At 38.7% G+C, this 17053-nt stretch overlaps 1 protein-coding gene and 1 long non-coding RNA gene across 2 annotated transcripts in view; one reads left to right on the top strand and one right to left on the bottom strand.

Annotated features, from left to right (window-relative positions):
* Nucleotides 1-16713, bottom strand: part of PLPPR4 (phospholipid phosphatase related 4) — a 176895-nt gene extending 160182 nt beyond the window's left edge. Inside the window, exon 1 of the mRNA XM_040359986.1 lies at nucleotides 16128-16713. Within this exon, the coding sequence (XP_040215920.1) occupies nucleotides 16128-16205 (78 nt within the window). The 5' untranslated portion in view covers nucleotides 16206-16713. The remainder of the gene's footprint in view (nucleotides 1-16127) is intronic.
* Nucleotides 398-6110, top strand: LOC120945664. The gene is made up of 2 exons (XR_005750616.1): nucleotides 398-1025; nucleotides 5700-6110. It is a non-coding gene; the product is annotated as an uncharacterized LOC120945664 (long non-coding RNA).
* Nucleotides 16714-17053: the final 340 nt, after the last annotated feature.

The following is a 17053-nucleotide window of genomic DNA, read 5'->3' as shown; positions in this document are numbered from 1 at the left end:
CAAGTCCCATGAGGCATAGCAAGACTCTGACAGCCACATGCATGACACCCAGAGGCAGAGGCATGATGGAACTTGTAGTTTTGCAACAGCTGGAGGTCCGCTAATTGCATATCCCTGGTCTAGGGGTTAGGAGAGTGAAACATTCTCCCCACAAGGAATACTTTCCCCATTTTACCCTATCAGCAAACATCCCCACAACCTTCCCTCCAAAAAAAACAGCACTGATATGCACACTCACCCTTCCCAAAATAATAGAAAAACACAATAGGTGGCTGAGACTTTCAAGACACTGTAAACACTACACAATATGCACAAATATCTATAAATGCACATATTTTCGCTGGAAACAAAAATTGCATTTATTATTTTTTTCCTTCATGAGCATGGAAAGTGAGTATAATTTAGGGGTCTGATAATGTTGATATAGATATATAATATAGACGTTCACTTTAAGGATTGATAATGCACTTTTGTTTGCTTTTTCACAGATGTTCACAGCTTCTTCGTTTTGTCCTTGGGAATCAGACAGAAGACTGATAAGACCTGTTGAAAATAGACTTTTCTACTAAACCAGTTTGAACTGACCAGAGACTCTTGGGGAAGGTTTTTCTGCCAGTCACGTGATGTAACCCCCCATTTAACTGTTCCCATGCTATAAAGAAGATATGGACTTTGATTGGACTAAAACTATACGATCGCACCTTTATCACGCCTAGAATACAGTTGATACATACCCATATCTTATGAATATTCATACGTATAAATTGTTTTCCCCTGTAGTTGTAAGCTCAGAAACACTTTCACTTTTACTCGCTTATAGTAGCCGAGATCTGTGTTGTCTTTCTCCATTGCAATGTCTTAATTAAAGCACCTACTTATTATCTTTATCTACCATCTAATCTGATCGTCTTAATTAAGACCCCCAAATCGGATTTAACAGCTGGTGCCTGTGACTCGGATTCAGTTCCGTTGGACTTCCGACCAAAGAGACGGGAAACCCATGTTGGGCAGAACCAGTGGCCACGGTAAGAAAACCTTTTATTCTTACTCTTTCTGCCCACCACGGCAAGTACCAGTCGGTGTCTGAAGTCTATTGGCTGACGTCTGATGTGTTTGTTTTTCTTTGATGAGATGGTGAGATAAAATGAATGGAAACCAGAGTAATGTTAATGCTACACAGTTTGACCCAAATAACTCCTCTACTTCACTTGTTGCAGAAATAATAGAGTCTATAATAATCATTGTTGGTGGATTGCTAATGTTTTGTTTATATGCTTGGGGTGTCAATAGTTTTATGAGACTTGTGAAAAGGTCTGACCAGAGGACTGTAGTAGTGAGCCTGTGTGGCGAGTAAGGCCTGTGTGGCCAAGTGTAAAAGAAGTGCCATTTGATGGCTACTGTGTGTAGCCCAGGAGAAATTTTGGGTGACGACCCATAAATTTTTAAGTAGAGACTCGAGAGTGAGTTCTCTAGATTGGGAGTACGGTGCTCCCATGGACCTTTCAAACCGGGAAAGGTAGAAGTGGCACAAGTAAGTCCTATGACTGACATGACAGACAGATGTGGACAATGGTTAAGATGACACCAAGACTATTATAGGCTGGACCAAAACAGAGCTGATCTTGTACCTGCAGGAGTTATGATCAAATTGGGTATCTGTGTATGTTCATTTTTATGACAGAGTTGAATAAGGTAATTAAAAATGTACAATGTGTTTTTGAAAGTATGCAATGTGATGAAACTAACTAATTATGAGCCTGTCAAAGTTAGAGAATTAGACCAGGCAATGCCATTGTTGTTATATAAATATTTAAGAAATGTTTGAGAAGCAGAAAATCAATGCTACTTTTGGATGATTGTAAGATAATGATGAGACAAGCCTGCTGATTTTTGCAGTTTCCTCCCCCCTCCTTTGTGCTTGGGTTAGTGTGTGAAGAAAAGAGTGAGATGCTCCCCCCTTTAAATTCCTGTGTAATAGAGCCAGATAGTTCCGAATATCTAAGAAATGTTTAATTATGTGGCAACGTGAAATCCTAGTTAAAATAGTTAGTTTGTGTTATGTAACTCTTGGATTCATTTTTTAAAAAAAAAAGAAAGAAAAGGTAGCCATGATTATTATAATTATTTAAATGTTTTCAAGAAACAAGAAAGTGGAGAAAGGCAAGTTTATTTATAAGAGGAAAAGGTTTAAAGGAACATTAAAGTGAATTGCATTATGAAGAAAGTGGACAGAATGTTGTAGAATTATTAAGGATTGCTGGATGTGAGAAAAGAGAAAAGGCTGAATGCTTTTGTAGCCCAATATGATGGTCAAGGAGCCATTTCTCAAAAAGAAACCAGGAAATGCTAGAATTGTGGCAGGATTGGCCAGAAATGCAGATTGCCTGACAGACGTAAGCAGAAGAAAGAGAAAGATGATGAATGAATAGTAAAGCAGTATGAACTTTCTGAGCACACAGAAGTTAATTTGTGCATCTCTGAGACGGATGGTAAAGAATGTTTTGTAACATTACGCTTTCCACTTCAACTAACGTTATGATGGAATAACAGAATTGCAGTTGAGGAATCAAAGCTACAATAGCCTTTGTTTGGATGGTGATTTTATGGTTGCATTCATTTCTGATCCTGCTGAGATAAATTACATTATTAGGTTTAGTGGGAAGGATGAGGAGCAAGCGTTTATGCTCATCTGAAAGACCAGCAACATGAAGAAAAAGATGGTGACGAAGGCAAAGATGGGACTGGTGCCAGTACTTTAACATTAAGTTCAACTGAGAGGTGTCCAATTTGTCTGAACAGTCTTTCCCTGAAGGTTGGCTTTCCAGAAGATTGTTGTCACGTTTTCTGTATCCTGCATTCTTAAATGGTGTAAAATCTCTTCATCCTGCCCTGTTGACTGTAACCCTTTTCAAGCCATGTATAAAATAGATTTGGCTGGTGGATGCACCAAGATCCATGCTGTGGGAAGAACACAAAAAGAAAACTGCAGCTGCAACCTGTGACAGTGGTGCTGTACAATAGAGAAGACATGCTTTGAAATGGATGTTATGAAGCAATACCGCTTGAATTAGGAGAAATGGAAGTGAAAAGATGTACTACAATCAAGCTTGCCAGCTTTTTCCTAGAGAGAGAAGAAGACCTCAAAGAGGAGGGTGACCAGATCTGCTTAAAACTTATGGAAGAAAAAATGCAGCAAATTTCCCCAGTAAAGGACACTACTCTTGAAAATCCTCATCAATCTGATCCTGTTTGTGGACGGTACATGCCTGTACAAAAGATGGAGTCCCAAGAATGGAATATGCGGTGACAACATTGGAGGAAGTGATTGAGATCCAACTACTCCCTTCATCACTTTCAGCGCAGGTTGCCAAAGTGGTAGCACTCACAAGAGCCAGTGAGACTGCAAAGGATCAAACAGCCAACATCTACACTGATAGCAAGCATGCTGTCAAAGTAATCCATGATTATGGACCCATAAGGAAGAACAGAAGACTCACAACTGCTGCAAGAGAACCAATTCAAAACTGAAAATATGTTCAAGAACTTTTTGAACCAGTCACCCTCCCAAAGGAAGTAGCCACCCCGAAGGTCAACGCACATACTGAAGGACAACCCATGGAAGAAAAAGGAAACAGTTGTCTGATCATACTGCCAGGAAGACTGCTGAAACACCCATGGAAGCAATCATGACCCTAATCAATGATTTTGCAAAGGAATAAGAAGAAGCCCGTAACAGATTGAAGGAAAAGAAAATAACAAATACTGAAAGTAAAGGAACTGATTAAGAAAGTGCAAGAATCTGCACCTGACGATTGGAACAAAGAAGGATCAAGATGGACTTGTGCAAGGAAAAGGGAATATGTGTCCCGTCTCAAACGGAGAAGATGATTATGCCACTAGCTCATGGACTGAGTCATGTATGCCCTAAGCAATGGAGAGAGACATAAGCAAGGCTGGATGGTTTATTTGTTACTCCAGAAATGTATATCAAGACTTTGTTGAGGGATGCACGATCTGTGCTAAAAATAACCCAGGAAAACCGACCAGAGTAACACAAAGACATTTGGCCAAGTCACTATTCCTTTTCCAAAAACTTCAGATTGATTAAATCCTATTGCCCAAATCAGGCCAATATCAATATGTTTTGTTGTGCGTAGAAAATGTTTTCAAACTGGATAGAAGCCTGGCCAGTGGCTAAAGCAAATGCCAAGACAACAGCAAGGAAACTCCTTTCCGAAGTAATATGCCGCTTGAAGTCCCTGAAATCCTAGAGAATGACAGAGGAACACATTTCACTGGACAGATCATGCAAATTACATGCAGGGACTTGGCAATTGAGCAGGCCTTTCATGCCTCTATAATCCTCAGAGTTCAGGAAAGGTAGAAAAATATAGGAATCATTAAGGACAAGTTAGCCAAATTAATGCAGGGAAAGGAAAGACGGGTCAGTAAGGAAACAATGACCAGAACTGTTGCCTCTGGTTCTTTACAACATCAGGATTACCCCTACTTATAGGTCAGAAAATGTTAGCCCTTATGAGATTTTATTTGGGGGCCCACCTAAGACAGGGTTGTATTTTCCACACCAGACTGCTATAATGTATAATGATTTTGTTTTGTTATGTAATTGTCTAATACAAGCAACTAACTGCGATGCACAAGTTGTTTTTGATTCAATTCTAGATCAAGAAATTGGAACACATGATTTACAGCCAGATGATTGGGTCCTAGTAAAAGAATATGTAAAAGTACCTTTGAGACCAAAGTTTGAAGGACCCTACCACGTGTTCCTGACAACTGCTACAGCTGTAAAGTGATGTGCATACATGCCAGCCATTGCAAGAAAGTACAGCTAATTTCAAAAGATGAGTAAACTACTGTTATGCCTTTGCTTGATCTTAGTCAAGGCTATAGAGGAAAATCACCAGTACAAATTACACATGCTGACAGGCATAAGGAGCCATTTGAGTAATTGCTAGATATGTTCACATAGGCCAGACAGTTAAAAAAAAAAAAAAAAGGCACACACCTAGTACTCGTTTACGTTCATTTTGAGTTTAAGCAATACAAGGCTGCCCAAACTAGTATGTCAAGAATATCACAAATGTTGTATTATTGTGAAAATACATTTTATGCTAAATATAACTTGAGGCCTTTTGGAATACCTCCTTGTTTAGTAAGGAAAAGAGGTATACAATGTGACATTATGATAGGAAATATGAAAAACTCAGATTACACTGTTTAGATATGGTACATTTTCATGGATTCAACAGATATGTTTTTGTCCTCATAGGAATTATCGTTAGAGGATTGCTTGTTTATTTGTTTTTTTTTAGGTGTGCTAAATGTGAAATACAATGACAGTTAGATCTGAGGGAGATGACCCCCCAAGGAAGAAATAGAGTGTTATCAGATTGTCAGATTAGCAAATTTGTATGATACCAAAATGGGTGATACGAATGAGTAAAGATATGTATCCACATACACCCTAAGAAGAGCTTTACTCCACATAGATGTGAAGTAGTACTGTGGACCCTTTGGTGTCATACTAGGTAGAGAAGATATGGTAGTGACCCCGCCATGGGGGTCAAGAGGAGGGAAATGAGTATAATTTAGGGGTCTGATAATGTTGATATAGATATATAATATAGACGTTCACTTTAAGGATTGATAATGCACTTTTGTTTGCTTTTTCACAGATGTTCACAGCTTCTTCGTTTTGTCCTTGGGAATCAGACAGAAGACTGATAAGACCTGTTGAAAATAGACTTTTCTACTAAACCAGTTTGAACTGACCAGAGACTCTTGGGGAAGGTTTTTCTGCCAGTCACGTGATGTAACCCCCCATTTAACTGTTCCCATGCTATAAAGAAGATATGGACTTTGATTGGACTAAAACTATACGATCGCACCTTTATCACGCCTAGAATACAGTTGATACATACCCATATCTTATGAATATTCATACGTATAAATTGTTTTCCCCTGTAGTTGTAAGCTCAGAAACACTTTCACTTTTACTCGCTTATAGTAGCCGAGATCTGTGTTGTCTTTCTCCATTGCAATGTCTTAATTAAAGCACCTACTTATTATCTTTATCTACCATCTAATCTGATCGTCTTAATTAAGACCCCCAAATCGGATTTAACAAAAGCATTACACCCCTGATCAGTGGATCAGGGGTGCAATGCCAGATTCCTGCAGACAAGCCCCACAGCTTTCAGATCATACTTCCAATATGGACTGACTGTTTACAAGCTGCAGGGCTTGTGAATAAACTATAAAAACCCTAATCAGTGTCCTTGCAGTTCTTTAACAGACTGCTGTGAATGATTGATGTGGCTGTGTGGGTGGAGACACACTATTTTGAAAAAAAATCCCCCACCCACTGTCACAAGGAGGGGAGGGATCAGGTGTCTGGAGCATGTTACACGTTACACATCCCTTTAAAAAGACAATCATAGCTGTTCACAAACCAATTCATGTAATACTTAAAAACATACATAACAATGCAGGTACAAACGAAGGATGGTAGCACTCCCATACATGATGCAATAGTGATTTATTCAAAAAATGTAAAATCAACAGCATACAATGGTATACAGCAGGGGAAAGCAGGTGACGCATTTCACGTGCGTGCATTGTCAGAACCATGCATAAGACAAACCCCATACATATATATATATATCAAAACTTCACATGTAATCAATTATTCAATTAGATAATTGACTGTTTCACTGTTTTCCAATTTTTTGTTCTCATATACAAATAATTACACATGATCCAAAACAGACCAAAGGAACACAGGAACAAGGACTTCTCAAAACATGAAAAAAAGTATCTATGAAGAAAAAAGATATGTAAATATGAATATAAATATGAGTGTCCAAAAAGAACAAATGAAAACAAAAAAGAGAACACAAAATTGGAGAAACAAAAATTGATACAGCAGAAAACAAAACAAAATGAAAATAAAAATATAAAAATAAAACCAAAGCCAACACACCACTTGTTGTATGCTAAAATGCGAGCGTGTGTCCCATCCAAAATGGTTTATGGTGGAACAACTAAACTCACAAAAAGTAAAAAACAACTTTTTGTGGAGTAGTAGATCACATTCCATAACTGATGAAAGAATCATAAAGATATATACTATAATTAATCAAAAAAGTGTGTTAAATCCCATTCAAAATTAAGGCCCATAGGAATACTAGTCTGTAATGAAAAAATCAGAATACCTCACGTTTGCATAGGGTCCTGAAACTGTCACCACCCCTCATGGGGTTGATAACCTTGTGAAAACCCTGAATTTGCAACAGTGAGGTATCCCCTCCATGGGCTCCAATTAAGTGTCTAGCAACATTAGTATTATGTTCTTTCTCAATGCCATAGACATTATGAATGTAATCGGTCCCGAAGTCTCCTAGTCGTGTGTCCTACATATTGAATTTCACAAATTTTACACATTATCAAATAGACAATGTTTCTGATATTACAGTTTATAAAAGATTTGTTTTTAAAAGATCTATGATTCGCCGGTAGAACAAAACTGGTCACTTTGTATCAAACGAGGACAACACAGACAACTGTTACTTCCACATTTAAATGTCCCAGTGAAATCCAACCAAGTCCTACTACGAGTACTAGAACTGAAATTACTGGGAGACAGGGAGTTCCCCAAAGAAGGGGCTCGTCGGGATACCATCTTAGAACTTTAGATTTAATTTTTCTCATAGCATTCATCTTAAAATTAAATGGGTATATGACGTTACATGATCCTAATTTTAGCAAATTCCATGCTAAACAGAGTGGAGAAAATAAAATACATTTACATCTATGTTTTTGTGATAATACGTTTTTTCTAGGCGTAGCTTCTGCAATATTTTGAGCTCTATTTAATGTAGACAATCCACAACTTCGATCACTAAACCTATTGCACATTTCCCCTTTTTGTCTCTGGAAGTCACTCTCCTCACTGCAGACCCTGCTCAACTTTAAAAATTGGCCAACTGGTATCTCATGAGTCACATGGTCAGGGTGCCCAGAGTCTGCACAAATAACAGTGTCCCCCAATAGTGGTTTCCTATCAAGCCTGGAAACAATACGGTCTTCCTTATTAAACAAAGTGACATCAAGAAAAGGAATAGGCTTGTTATCCAGGAGGCCTGTAAACCGCAGGTTCAAATCATTATAATTTAAATATGATAAAAAAATATCTAAATTTCCCACGTATTCGAACAACAAATTGTATATATATCGACAATAAAATCTCGTAACCAGACAAAGTGGATTAGCATCACCGAAGATGCGTACCCTCTCCCACCAACCCATGTATAGGTTGGCGAGAGAGGGTGAAAACCGAGCACCCATGGATGCTCCACATCTCTGGAAGTAAAAAACTCCATCAAAAGAAAATAAATTGTGTGTCAAGAGATAATCTAAACACTCTGATGCTGCGTACACACAATCAGTTTGTCTAATAAAAACGGTCTGATGGACCGTTTTCATCAGACTAACCTATCGTGTGTGGGCCCCATCGGTTTTTTATCCATCAGTCAAAAAACTAGGAACTTGTTTTAAAATGATCTGATAGATAAAAAACCTATAGAAAAAAACGATCGTCTGTGGGTACGTCCATCGGTTAAAAATCCATGCATGCTCAGAATAAAGTCGACGCATGCTTGGAAGCATTGAACTTCATTTTTTTCAGCACATCGTTGTGTTTTACATCACCGCATTCTGACACGATCGTTTTTTTAACTGATGGTGTGTAGGCACGACTGATCATCAGTCAGCTTCATCAGATAACTGATGGAAAAATCCATCAAACCGTTTCATCAGACAAACTGATTGTGTGTACAGGGCATTAGATGTACTCCTTGTGTATACATGTGTATCCACTATAGTTGTCCCAAAGTTATTCGATCGCCCTTAGTCCTAATGCATATGGTATGAAAGACTACAAGCTGGATACATCACACGTAATCCATACATCCCCCTCCACCCACTTCATTTTGTCACATAGATTAAGTAAGGCCTTGGTGTCCCTCATATAACTGGGCAATTTTTTAACCAATGGCTGTAACTGGAAATCCACCCAAAGACCCAAATTCTCATTCAGGAAACCAATCCCAGCTACTATGGGGCGACCCGTCAAGGGAGAGTTTATCTTGTAGGTTTTGGGAGGTCATGGAACACACCTAACTTTGGGCCAGATTCATAGAGAACTGCAGCGGCGTAACGTATCATCTTTAAGCTACACTGCCGCAAGTTCTCCTCGTAAGTGCTTGATTCACAAAGCACTTGAGTGCAAACTTGCGGCGGAGTAACGTAAAGACGTCCGGCACAAGCCCGCCTAATTCAAATGGAGCGTGTACCATTTAAATTAGGCGTGTTTCCGCGCCGAACGTTCTACGCATGCTCCATAAGGAAATTTCCCGACGTGGATTACGTGAAATTACGGCGCCCCGACGTGTTTTTTGAATGGCGACGTGCGTAACGTACTTTCGTATTCCCGGACGTCTTACGCAAAAAAAATAAAAATTAAATTCGACCCGGGAACGACGGCCATACTTTAACATGGCTCGTGTAAAGTTAAGCCATGAAAAAGCAGGCCTAACTTTGCAACGGAAAAAAACCAACTAGCGACGACGTAATGAACGCGCTTACCTTTGTGGATCGCCGTAAAAGCTAATTTGCATACCCGACGCTGGAAAACGTCGCAAACTCCACCCAGCGGCGGCCGAAGTATTGCATCCTAAGATCCGACGGTGTAAGTCAATTACACCTGTCGGATCTTAGGGCTATCTATGCGTAACTGATTCTATGAATCAGCCGCATAGATACTCTCAGAGATACGACGGCGTATCAGGAGATACGCCGTCATATCTCTTTTGTGAATCTGGCCCAATGTACATAACAAATTTAATTTAGAAGAGACCCTTACATTGCTACATTTTATAGCAGTACACAGCAAGGCATTGCATGTCACTGTACAGCAGCACATTGCGATGCGCAGCTGTACAGTGACACGAATGAAAGTTCTTACAAAAGAAAAAAAAGGGAGCTGTGTGATGCGGTAAAATGCATATTACACTGCCCCCTACCCCCAGCTCACTGGAAGGAAGCACTGCCCACACACTAAACCACTGCAGTTTAGTGTGTGGACAGTGTAAACTGGCCTTAATATAACTGTTAGGGGCATGCTAGCATGAGCACCCGGAGGCTGGGGCACATGCCCAGGGGTCTCAGACGCTCCATTTGCCTTCTCTACAGCAGCTGGCTTCTCTTAGATGTGGGGGGGGGGTAAGAGGATATGTGCTGGAGGGGCTTTGGGAGGGGAAAGAACCTGTGCTAGAAGGCGGTTTGAGGGGGTGGATTTCAAATCAGAACCCCCCAGACAAGTCTTATACCCTTCAAAATCAACCACAACTTATTTGGCCACTTGACAAAAGACCAGTGTCAGGATAGAACGAAGGGACTGGCCAAGGATGTCTCTGTGTAGCCCTGCAACTTGCATAGGCAGCCAACAGAGAGAGATAGAGGAGCAGGTACAGGTGCCTGCTCTAGCACACCCTAAGTTCCAGCACTGGTCTCTGGATCAGTGGCACCCCTCCCAGTGTGGCACCTGGGGCACATGCTTTCATGCCCCCCCCCAGTTCCAGCCCTGAGGGACAATAATCCATGAGTTTGTGTTCCCCTTGGTTCACCCTCTGGGGGGGAAAATGGCTGGGGGGAAAAATGGTGAGCTAGTGGTCTAACAGTGATGAATAAGGAGAACCAGTCTAAACTGTCACCATGGGTACAAGCTCCTCCCCCAAAGAAACCACCTTATACCACATTCAATATCTGGACAGTTTCTTTCTATGATATTATATGGATTACTCGATATCAACTACTTCTTTAAAATAGTAAAGTAGGTTTATGGCAATAACTGGCCTCAGTGTAAATATTTAATAGAAAAGTCCCTATCTCAAGCCAATGAGTACTCCTGTGAGGTAAATGGTTAACTATACAAGGTTGGGAGGATGGGAAGTGTAAGCCCTTGGCCACCATCTGTGCAATGGACAGTTTGGGGTGGGCTGTACAGTCGGCACAGCCTGCGAACCTGCATGTTTCTGGGCTGGGGTATGGCTGCATGTGACAGCCATATACTAGTGAACTGCCCCTGCCTACAGACTGTTATGACTCCCACCCTTATTGTACCACCATGCCATGATGAAGTGCTGCCACTGTACTTACATGACTCATTTGTTTGACTGGCATGGCTCTGACCCTAAATATGCCAACTCTCTTATATATGCTGGCTGTCCCTAAACTGCCATACATTCTTCTGTGTGACTGTCATGGCTCTCAAGCTCACTGTGCCACTTCTCGATGTATGTCAGCTGTCCCTGAAATGACATGCCTGTTTCTGTATTACTGGCATGGGCTTCATCCATATTATATTACCTCTGAAATACATGCTGACACTACTGACATGTGTTTAACATGGCTTTTAAACTTATCTATCTATGTCATATGCCATAACTTAACTATCTATGTCATATATGCCAGCTGCACATCTACTGCTATACTTCCTTACATCGGGCCTACATACTAGATGACCACAGTCAATATTGTGACTAATACTTTGTCCTTTAGCTGACATTTTGGGCACAACTTCCAGAGTTTAATTCCTCTTTAAGAAGAAGGCTGAGTCATTTTCAATAACAACAGCCATTAAGTCATCGAACTCATTTAACAGAAATACATATCATCATGAGTTCCTGATGATTTTAAAGTTACTTTATAATCCTTTTATTCTGGGTATTTTTGTGAGTGGTTGCAACATTGTTAGATTGGGTTCACACCTTTGTGGTATACTAACACAAAGCATGTTGATGTGTGTTTCTTTGCCCATTATTGTGTATTGTATTAGGGCAGGCCATTCATTTGATAGGACTCCTTACACTAAAATGCCTCAAAAAATGTGCATGTACATGTATTTGAAACGTAATGCATGGTAGAGCATTACTGTATGTTATACACACGTGTGTTGGTAAGCTGCGTTGGGGTGCAATTGGGAATGAATAGCACTGCAACAGCCTAAGACCTATTCCCTGACACAAGAATGCTTTAATTTTATCATGTCTTTGAATTGATGACTGGTACTGACTAAGTCATTAGTTACTTGTAGGTGAACTGGACACATTTCTTTCAAGAAATTACATGCCCAGCTAATATAATAGCTTACTGGTCAGATTATTATTGCATGCAATTATTCACATTGTCATGTAATGACATCAGTAATTAATTTCTTACTGACAATTGTCGAAATCATAGTGGTGTTGAAGTAAATGTATAGACAAAACCTTTTTTGTTAGTTTTGGATAGAGAAGAGAATGGTTAAAACCCCTGTAAGTTTACTGGCTGCCTTGGTGATGCAACAGGAAGAGAGAGCAAATCTCTAAGGCCGCATACACACGATCAGTTAAACTGATGAGAACGCTCTAATGGACCGTTTTCATCGGTCCAAACCGATCGTGTGTGGGCGCCATTGGTTATTTAACCATTGGTTAGAAAAAAGCCAACTTGTTTTAAATTTAACCGATGGATTCCTAACCGATAGTAAAAAAACGATCGTTAGTAGGCACAACCATCGATTAAAAATCCACACATGCTCAGAATCAAGTCGACGCATGCTTGGAAGCATTGAACTTCTTTTTTTTCAGCATGTCGTTGTGTTTTACGTCACCGCGTTCTGACACGATCGTTTTTTAACCGATGGTGTGTAGGCACGACTGACCATCAGTCAGCTTCATCGGTTAACCGATGAAAACGGTCCATCAGACCGTTCTCATCGAAAAGACTGATCGTGTGTACAGGGCTTAAGGAACTCCCCTCAGAGCAGGTGTCACCTTTGGAAGATTTCTCCTCATCTCCTGTTTAGTTTGACAGCTTTGAAATGTTGCATTCCTCATCACTTTACGTTGTTTCATTGATGCTTACTGTGACAAACAGAGAGGGTGAATCTACCTGACTGGGGCTCTGACCCTTCCACACTCTATCCAGAAGAACAATAAAAAAAAATTGGCAGTATATACACTTTAATAGCCAATGAGCTATTTTCTTCCTAATCGATAACACTATTTATAAAGGTTTGTTTATTATATAAATCAATAATGTAACAAAAAAATTATGGCATGCAAATACGTGAGATGCTGATAATTCTATAATGGAGGTTCTACTTCTAGCTAACGTACTTTAGGCGTTTTTTTTATCAAAGCGTCTTTAAGAAGAAAATGTATTGCTGCCCATAATGCAGTAAATGAATGAAAGAGAGACTGGTTGCCATGGGCATAAAACATTTGTTATCCTAGACACTTTAAACATAAGACTAACATCCACCACGACTACTGTCTGCTTCAATGAATGTGAATCAAAGACTGGAAATACTAGTACAATCTGGAACATTTCCATTTAATCTAAATGGGACCCTTGCACAGCCCTTGAATTGATATTAATTCACCTTCTTACAACCTGCTAAAGAGGAAAACCAGGCCATAGACATTGGCCAACACAGACGTCACAAAATAGTAACAAATTAATTTGCTATCTTGTCCATATCAGCAGGCCAAATGTTCATTGGTTTATTATGCATCCTGGTATGGCACAAGTAATGAGGAACTGCAGAGAACTGTAAACCATGGCAGTCCACACAGCTTACAAGTTTTCGTTTTCATAGATATTTCTTTCCTGCGGCTGCTCCTAAGTCATACACTATTCTCTTCCAAATATGACATGCACGCATATGGCCTACAGTGTCAAACTGAGAAATTGACAACCAGGGAAATGAAAGCAGCCACACAGTATGCACTTCCAGATTCTACGATCATATGACTGGACTATTCATTACGTATGTGCAAAGAAATATTAGAAATTTGATTATTTCATTATCAAATGTATGCGCATTTTGTCCTAAAAACATGTTTCAATAAGGGTTCCCCAGCTTCATCAAACTATGGTGTGGCTGAAATAATACATATTTGAAAAATAACTCTGAAGTTCATTTTATTAGCTTGAGCTATTACTTATTGTGGTGGAGTTGAGAATATTTACCCAGCTTAGTGTTCACTTCAAATATACAATAATGTGCAAGAAAATTCTGATATCTTCCAGCTTGATATTTTCCTCTTGCATTTGATTGAGTATTCATAGTATTCAAAGTGAACAGATCTTCCTCTTATTAACTTAATAAGCATTCACTTTGCAAGGTGAACATTTGTTAGTCAACCAACTACAGTGAGTCGGGGTGGCCTTGATTGACCTACACCTTCCTCCTATCATTGGCAAGTAATATATTTATTTATTTCCAGTATTCATGAAGCCTATATATAACCATATAGAGTTTTTTTTTTTTTATAGAAACTAGAACTATTCATATCTGTCCCTGCCCTTAAATAAGCTAACAATCCAATATCCATATCACACTCATAAAATCACACAAACTCTAATTTGAACTTTTCTGAACTTTTTGTTTTTAGATTGCTGAAAAAGGATTAAAAGGTAACAGCCAGAATGAATGTAAATGCAAACATAAGTAGAACATGTAAAACTTCATATACTAGTAGAGGTGGAGTAGAAACCCAATTAGAGCTACAGTACAACAGAAGAATGATAAAAACGTAACATTGTGCTACAGGCATAGATTAAGTTTTTAGTGTCATACATCCACCATATAACACCAATGGGTGTCTAGAGTTATGAGATTACAAGTTCATCATTCATTGCTCTGCTAGACCAAGAAGGCATAGTCTATGAGAAAGCATTTTTTATTTTTTTTTGTAGTAAAATATCCCTGGCTCAATAGGTACATTCATATTCCTTGGTACTATTTTTACATCTAATCAAGATTAGTCTAGAGACCAATTTCTGTTCTTTCATTCTCCCTCTCTAAGGCTCTCATGGTGGGCCTACTTGGTAGGTTTAAGGTTTTTATATATCACTTCACAAAAAGATATGATATGTGAGATGACTAGATGGTTTTTAAAAACATTAAACATTATTTTTAACACTTTAAGAAAAAAATATATATATATGGCTGACAACACTTGGAGTTTGGCTTAAACTGTCTTTAACTGGCAAGGCCACCCAACCTACGGGAATCTGACATCACACTTGCACAAATGACAGTAAATATGCCCTGTTGCTGAACTCTACAACACATTGCAATTACCATCCTATAAATACTAGAGAACTGTTCAATAGATTCAGCTTGGCCTTTGAAACAGAAAAATATTTGTGACCTTCATTACCTCCTCAATAAACTCCCCCTTTTCTGCTAAACCATAATATAACCAGTCCTTTAAATTAAGGATTATTATCAACTCTGTGCCATCTTTCATGGGCTTTTGTCATCATTAACCAACCCAGTCAAGTCTTCAAATAACAAAAAGGGCTCTCTGCCAAAAAAAACAAAATCCAGCCAATAGTCTGTATTGACTATTGGCTAAACAAGCTTCAAATGTTCCACTATTATCAGCAACAGTAATAGCAATAATTATATACTATTACACAATATGTGATATTAGGACTCACATTTCCAAAATGATAATTCAATTGGCAGGTATCTTTTAATAGATTTACTTTGATAAATTCATGAATTTATTCCTACTCAGCACAGTATTTGCATTTTAGCCTTTCTAGCCAGTTACATCATTTTGTAGCTGCATATATTAAACCAAGTGAGCAAACCAATAAAAAAGGACTGACTTAATCTGTAAGTGCATTTTATTATATGTGCATCATATATATATGTATCATAGCTATGACATAATACATCTCTCTCTCTCTCTATATATATATATATATTTATTTAGCAGATGATCAGATAATATTACATCAGTTTATTGCACATCTTCTGCTGCATTATGTTGGTTTTGACAGCAGTAATGATAAAAACCAGCGTTGCTTGCAATCTACAAAAGTGGCATACACAGCAACATTGATTGTAAAAATCAAAAGCATCCTTCACCATGCATATACACCATTTCTATCAGCAACATCCACTGAACACACATCATTTCAAATATTTCTAACAGCTCTCGCAATAATGCAAGGAAAAATAGGATATGATTTTTACTTACCTCCACAAAATAAAAACATGGGAGTAATGTGACGCTGTCTTTTGTGACTCTCATCTTTTGCCGTTCCTTTGCAGACATGTTTGTTTTTTAATCAGCAGAATCCTCTCTTCCAGGCAGGCTGATTCAAAATGATTTTCCTTTTGCAGACCTAGAGCATTGATGTACCATTCCCTAGTGCCACCTATGGAGTGTGCAGCATTTGGTGCTTTTTTTTCCTTCTCGCCTTCTATCTCTCTCTCTCTCCCCCTCTCTTTTTCTCTCTCTCTATCTCTCTCTCCCTCCTCTCTCTCTCTCTCTCTCTCTCTCTCTCTCTCTCTCTCTCTCTCTCTCTCTCCTTTGCAGCAATTTAAGTTCCCACACAGTCAGAGAAAATTATTCATTATGCCTTACAGAAACAGTAATGGCTCCTATACAAAAACACCCCTCTTGCTCTGCTCAAGCTCCCAATAAGCTCCTATTCACTTAAGCATTAGAATTCACAGCTTATTGTGTGTAGGTCTGACGTCAAAGGAGCTACAGAGAGCAAGAGGAAAAAAATCCCAGGGTTTTTTATGTGCTAGGAGGTTGGAGAGAGGCTTCAGTCTGATCAATCTTTCCACCTGACAGATGATGTAAAATATGTCACTGAAGACCAGAGAGAATCAGTTGGTTATCAAGTGACCACATGAAGTGCCACTGCCCTATCAATGCTAAATTTAACCTTTTTATTGCTAAGCAATGAAATACGTTTAAAACTCAAATAAATAATAATAATAATATTATATATATATATATATATATATATATATATATATATATATATATATATATATATATATATATATATATATATATATACAACTTATGGTGTGTGTATTTTCGTCATATGTGAATTTATACCCCCAACAGTGATAGCATTTATTATAGTGTCTCTTTAAATACACTTA

The sequence above is a fragment of the Rana temporaria genome, chromosome 7 (genome assembly GCF_905171775.1).
Source record: "Rana temporaria chromosome 7, aRanTem1.1, whole genome shotgun sequence".
Lineage (NCBI taxonomy): Eukaryota > Metazoa > Chordata > Amphibia > Anura > Ranidae > Rana > Rana temporaria.
The sequence above is the reverse complement of the archived record's forward strand: the minus strand, read 5'-3'. Positions and strand labels throughout refer to the sequence as shown.